General features: G+C 34.4%; 1 protein-coding gene across 1 annotated transcript in view; it reads left to right on the forward strand.

Moving 5' to 3' along the window:
* Positions 1-3,340, forward strand: part of LOC106468658 (mediator of RNA polymerase II transcription subunit 17-like) — a 77,956-nt gene extending 74,616 nt beyond the window's left edge. The window contains exon 14 of the mRNA XM_013929093.2: positions 2,539-3,340. Within this exon, the coding sequence (XP_013784547.1) occupies positions 2,539-2,752 (214 nt within the window). The 3' untranslated portion in view covers positions 2,753-3,340. The remainder of the gene's footprint in view (positions 1-2,538) is intronic.
* Positions 3,341-6,656: the final 3,316 nt, after the last annotated feature.

Below are 6,656 nucleotides of genomic sequence, written 5' to 3' on the forward strand. Positions count from 1 at the left end.
CAAAACGTTGTACATTTGCTGTTATGTTAAACTTATATTAAAGTTTTTCTTCATTACCCATTCAAGCCGTCTCCAGCCATTAGTGGTTTAATCTGTCCAGATATCTGGCCAACTGTAGTGGTGGTCTGAAAATGAGTCCACATCATGCTAACCATACTTTGTAACATTTATAGCCATTCTACAGTGAGTTTGACCACCTTCTAACCGATCCATTGTTTTTAGCATCATGGAAATGTTTAAATGTTCTTGTTGGATTCTTGCATTGTACACTATCAGTCTGGATCTCTTTACTACTGTTGTTCAAACAGCTAAATGATAACACACCGTGTTTCCTTCACTTTTATATATCACTAAAATTTGCACTTCAATTCAAACTACTGGCCACCCAATACTTGTTTTGCATTATGTATTAACAGTAAATATGCCTTGTCATACCTAGAATATAGAAAATGTTGATTATCCCTTATTTGTTTTTAACAATGTAATGTGTTTTAACTAACATTGTTTTAATGTACAAGAACTTCCAGCTAACTTTATGAAAACTCTTTCATGACTTTGTTATAATCAGTTAAGAAATGATTGGAATTATTTTTGCGTAGTAGAATATAAAGTAATAGTGAAAAACTTGCCAAATTAAAATAATTTTATTGATAAAATACAAAAACAACATTTCGGGCAACAGCCCTTCATCAGGTTTCCAGTGAGAATGAAAGTGTTAATAGAAGGGTTAGGTTGAAAGAACATGTAGCTTAAGAACAATGTGTTACTTGTTCTTTCAACCTAACCCTTCTATTAACAGTTTCATTCTCACTGGAAACCTGATGAAGGGTTGTTGCCTGAAACATTTCATGTTTTATCACTAAAATTATTTTAATTTCACGAGTTTTTCACAATATCTTTATTTTCTATTTTGTTATTTCCTCGCCTGTGCAATTATTTTATTACTAGAATTATTCTTGTTTGGGCATCATTTCTTTTTTTATAATTAGAGCATTTAATTTGTAAGCTAGTTCTCAATATCATTATCCTCTGCCTACCTTGATTCATGAATTGCATACTATAATAATGACTGAATGGGGGACATCTTCCAGCACTTTGTGGAATCTGTACCATGTTGTATCATAGCTGTTATTTGGACAAAAGATGGCCCAACCTGTTATTAGATATAGTTTCTAATAAAGTGGCTAGCTAATTTATATTATCCATTTAAACAATATTTAAACTATTTGCTTAAAATCAGCAAAAAATATTTTTATTTGTTTTTTTTAATTGTAAAGGAATCAAATAACATATCTGAATTTTATTTTATTTCAACAAGCCTACATGGGTACTTTTAAACTACATTCACAATATGATGCAGTGAAAGTACATCTTGTATTAGTGGATGAAAAGTTGAAATGGAAATTACTATTTTATGTTTAAAGGTTTGTGTAAAAATGAGTTGAAAATATGTAAATTTTGCTAATTTTAAATATTTTCTTCTTGTAAATAAGAATTATCTATAAGATATAAAAATACATTTTAAAGCTGTATTTTGGGTCTGAAAAACTAAATGCAAATTAGTTTGTATCATAATTCACGATTTTAATAATTGTCATTACTTTATGTTTCTTGATAAATAAATCTGATATTTGGTTGGTAAAAATTTACTATATAATGTGTGTCTGCTCTATTTCTAAATATAAATGTAGTGCAGTCATTTTTACATTGTTTTTTGCTCTAAGTACATGGTGTTAGTAAATAATTGAGTAGAATGAGAAGTACATAAAATAAATAATTATGGTTCACAATATAATGGAAGCTAACACCTAAGGTTTTTCCATGGCCAGAAGTGCTGTTAGTGCACCTCACCATGAGCACTGATTATTGCCAAGACATTCCTTGAGCCATAAACAATCTCCACCCATGTTCATGCCAACATCTCCCATATAATTGATGCAATTGCATTGGTTGTTCTGGCATGTAGGATTACCATATCTGGTATATTTGTCATATAGACAATGTCCTTCATATATTTGTATCTAAACTAGTTGAAAGAAACTTCAGACCTTAGTTTCCCTCATGCTGCAAACTGCAACTGTTTATGGTGTGGTTCATATTCTATTCAATCAAGAAAGTGGTTCAATAATTTATGGACATCCCATTCATCGTGAATGATGGATGAAACTGACATATGTTATGCTATACAGTTCAAGAAAAATGGTGCTGTTTAGTGTTAAAACTTTTCACCAAAACTGTATATGTTCAAAAGTCCAGTTTTGATTCAAAAATAGTTGGTTTTGAAACTACAAGAATTAGATCATGTGAACTACAAGGTGTTAGTAATATACCTTTTTTTAATTGGAAGACACTTACATGGTTTTGACAGAATTCTGGAAACACTTCTTTGTAAGAAAAAAAATCATGAAAAGTTTAACTTGCATGGTTTTGACATGACAGCAATCGTTTGGTCAACTAGTATCATTAACAGTCTGTTAAAATCAGCAAGTACAATTGGAGTATGAATGATGATTTTTAAAATTCTAAATTCACATATAGGGTGATTGCTATACGTTGTGGGCCACAAACTGACATACAGGTCAGTGTGTCATCATCACCTCAAGAACAAGATTTTTACCCTAGTACCCTGGTTAGAGACCGAAAGTGGCAAAACCTAAGTGGCAGTTTTCGAGAAGTTGCCCTGGAAAAGATGGAAGGAAAGAACTTCTTGAATAAAATGGAAAATCTCATGGCATGCTTAACTACATGCTAATAACTTTTCTTGTTTACATTTACTTTGGAAGTAACATGAGAAAAAATGTTAGCATATCTCAGTGTTTAGCACACTTTGTACAAATATTGTATATTAATGCATAAGGCAGTGATAAAGAATTTGTATTATGGTCTTATGTTATGATATTAAAATTTTTTTAAGAATTGAATTTAAGCAAGCTTTTTGTGTTTCAAATAACCACAATATTTACTACTATATGACTGCTTCATCTAGTTTTTTTAAATATATTTTTAACAAGTTGTAGTTTTTAAAAGCAGGAAAATACACTACGTACTCATAACACCTATGAAAGAATTTGGCTTCTTAAAATACATTTTTACCCTAGAACATATATGTCAGAAAATTCAAAATACAGTGTACATAAATGAATCCTAAGTATTATAAAATTTTAACTAGATTATATATTTTTATTCATTTATTAATAGTAAAAATTGATAAACATTTGAGTCCACTGTTATAGGGATCCAGTTTTTCTGTTTGAGATTTGATCCATCTATGAATGTGTATGTGCCAAAATACAGCAAGAGTTAACTTAAATAAAAAGCCTAATAAGGGAGTTAAATGCAAGATGAGAATGAAAATGCTTATGACTGGGATGGTTTATGAAAGTTGAGACCAGTTACCTACAGTTATTTGTGACAAGAAAAGTGTGGTATAGGCAGTTTATTTTTGAAATGATAAACAACAGACATCCAAGAAAATATACTTCTAATAATTTGTTAGTCACATTACCATACATTAATGTCTTATTTATTACAGAATTGTACAAAATTATTTATAATGTATGGTTAAATTACATTTCTGTATATTTGTTTTGATTATATTGACAAAATGTTTGATACATGAAAAGATATTTTACCTATAAATTGTTTGCTATAGTTATGTCTACTTCATTTACTTTTTTAAAATGAGCTGTTATTGCTGCAAGTATTAAACACAAAAGATGCTCCGCAGAATTTTTAAAATTCTCCACAGATACCAATTTAAAATTTCCTTAGATTTGGACTTCCTCTAGCCATAAGATACTGTAACACACATTAAAGCACATGAGCACAGAAGTATGTTCAACTAAGCTGAATACCTGTGTGTATTTTTCATTATGCTTGTATATCACAGAAGAGAGGATGGAGGAAGAATGGTGGACTCTAGTACCTGCCATTTAATAAGTGAAAATAATATTTAATGGGGAAGGAAATTTTGTTAACTTATTTCAGACGTCATGTATCGATGTCTTAGTATCCAATTAACATTTTTAATAGCTAATGTGTCAGTCCTAAAGTTCCACTTGAAACCAACAAAATAAATGATATTTAAAATAGGTTTTATGTGAAGACCAAAACAGTCTTATATTCTGTAAGAAAATAGCCATGCAAGTTCACATTTTAATACCTGCACATTAGTTATCAGCTTTCACTTTTTCATTTTGTTAACGGCCCAGCATGGCCAGGTGGTTAGGGTGCTCGACTTGCAATCTGCAGGTCACGGGTTCGAATCCCCGTCCCACCAAACATGCTCGTTCCTTTCAGCCATGGGGGCATTATTATGTGACAGTCAATCCCACTAATCGTTGGTAAAAGAGTAGCCCAAGACTTTGCAGTGGGTGGTGATGACTAGCTGCCTTCCCTCTAGTCTTACACTGCTAAATTGGGGATGGATAGCACAGATAACCCACATAACTTTGTGCAAAATTCAAAACAAAGAAACAAATATTTTTGTTAAATTCTGAGAGATTTATTTAATCATTTTTTTGCCATGATCTGATAATCTAAAAAAATAGTTACATAAGCATTAAATTCACACAAGGTGGTTGTTATGCAATATTTATACATACTTAAAAAAAAAACATGTTATACTTTACTCCTCTCACTGCCAGCTTTATTACAGCCTGATCTAGTTGTGGTCAATAAATCTGTCATTATGTGACTGAGAAAAGCGATTTATCAGGGTGAAGCAACCCTGCTTAAATAGAAATATGTGAGAAAGCTCTAAGTTATACAGCTTATCTTCCAACTGCAATTTCTGCTTCACTTGTAATTTCACAGATCTCAGCTGTCACTTACAATGTAATTAGAGAAGTTAATTGGATACCAGCGTGGTTGTGTATTGGGCAAATTTTTCTTACACCATTTAAAAGCACGTTGTTACAAATCATTACGATACATTCTTGCATCCCATTACAGTAACAACTTAAAAAATAGTAATGAATCGTGAATCAAACTTTGGGTGCATTATAAAGGTGACAGTCAAATCTTACTGTTAGCCAGAAAAAAGTAGCCCAAGAGTCTGTGGTGGGTGTTGCTGACTATCTACCTTCTTTATAGTCTGTCAGTTCAAACTTGAGTACAACTAATGCAGATATATTTTTGGTAGCTTTGCATGAATATCCAAAAACAAATAATAGTGCTCCTACTCATTAACTGCACCTCACCTTGAATGCCATTCCCATTGTCTTTACCAAGGCTTCAGTTCCGAGTTGCCACAACACTTTTTTACTACATTTTTTCAAACATGCTATACTTCTGCATTGCTCCTCATTCCCAAGGTTGCATTCTGATAGATCCCTCATTTGTTTTCGTCCCCTCAGTATATTCTCCTGTGTTAAAATTAATGCAATCGCTAATAATCTTCCTCCAACTGTTGCAAATGAGCTCTATGTCGACTACTTCCACATCTCGTGTCAGTCATTAAACATGAGGTTTATTGAGTGGCAGCTTCAGACTGCCCTCAATCGGTTATTGACATGGACCACTGCAAAAGGTTTTACCATTTACCCATTTTTATCTGCAATTTTTTACAGAACAGGCGATTCCAAGTCCGTGTGGGTTCCACTCTTTCCTGTTCCTTCCCACAGGAACTTGGAGTCCCTCAGGGCTGTGTCTTGAGTGTCACACTTTTTAGTGTTAAAATTAATGCCATCACTACAAATCTTTCTCCGACTGTTGCAAATGGGTTCTATGTCGACGACTTCCACATCTCGTGCCTGTTGTCGAACATGAGGTTTATTGAGCGGCAGCTTCAGACTGCCCTCATTCGGTTGTTGACATGGACCACTGCAAATAGTTTTAAATTTTCTTTTTCCAAAACCGTTTGCATGCATTTTTGCCACCAACGGTGTCTCCATTCTGATCCCGAGCTCCATCTCAGCGATATAGTTATTCGTGTGGTCCCTGAGACAAAGTTCTTGGGGCTTATCTTTGACCGTAAGCTCAGCTTCATTCCACACATCAAGCAGCTTCATGTCAAGTGTGCAAGAGCTCTGAACATCCTTCATGTCCTTTCTTCCAGCTCTTGGGGAGTGGATTGATGTTCTATGCTCAGGATCTATCGTGCCCTGATTCGATCCAAACTGGACTATGGGTCTATGTTTCTGCTAGGATCTTGGCCCTGAAGATGCTGGACCCCATTCACCATCTGGGGCTTCGGCTCTGCACCGGTACTTTTTGCACTTCTCCAGTCCAGAGTTTGTACACTGAGTCCCATGATTGTCTTTCTTCCTCGGTGGGCAATGCTCTTTCAGAACAGACGGTCTGCTATTCCTCCATTTGGCCTTCGTATTTGGGCACTACTGACTGAATTGGGTCTGGCATTGGATAACATTGCTGTCCCCAATGATCAGCCCATTCCACCATGGCTTATTACCATCCCTTCCTGTGACTTGAGTCATCCGAGGAAGGTGGATACTCCCGATTGGAAGTATCATCATCTTTTTGCTGAACATCTTTCGAGCCATTCTTCTCTTCCTATTTACACGGATGGTTCGAAATCGGGTGACTGTAGGTTCTGCCATGGTGTGCTGTGGCTCGGTAGTTGCTCACAGTTTCTGTGTTCACTGCTGAGTTGTATGCTATTTCTCTTACCCTGGATTATGTAGAAGCTATGCAGT

This window comes from Limulus polyphemus, unplaced genomic scaffold (genome assembly GCF_000517525.1).
Source record: "Limulus polyphemus unplaced genomic scaffold, Limulus_polyphemus-2.1.2 Scaffold3101, whole genome shotgun sequence".
Classification (NCBI taxonomy): Eukaryota; Metazoa; Arthropoda; class Merostomata; order Xiphosura; family Limulidae; genus Limulus; species Limulus polyphemus.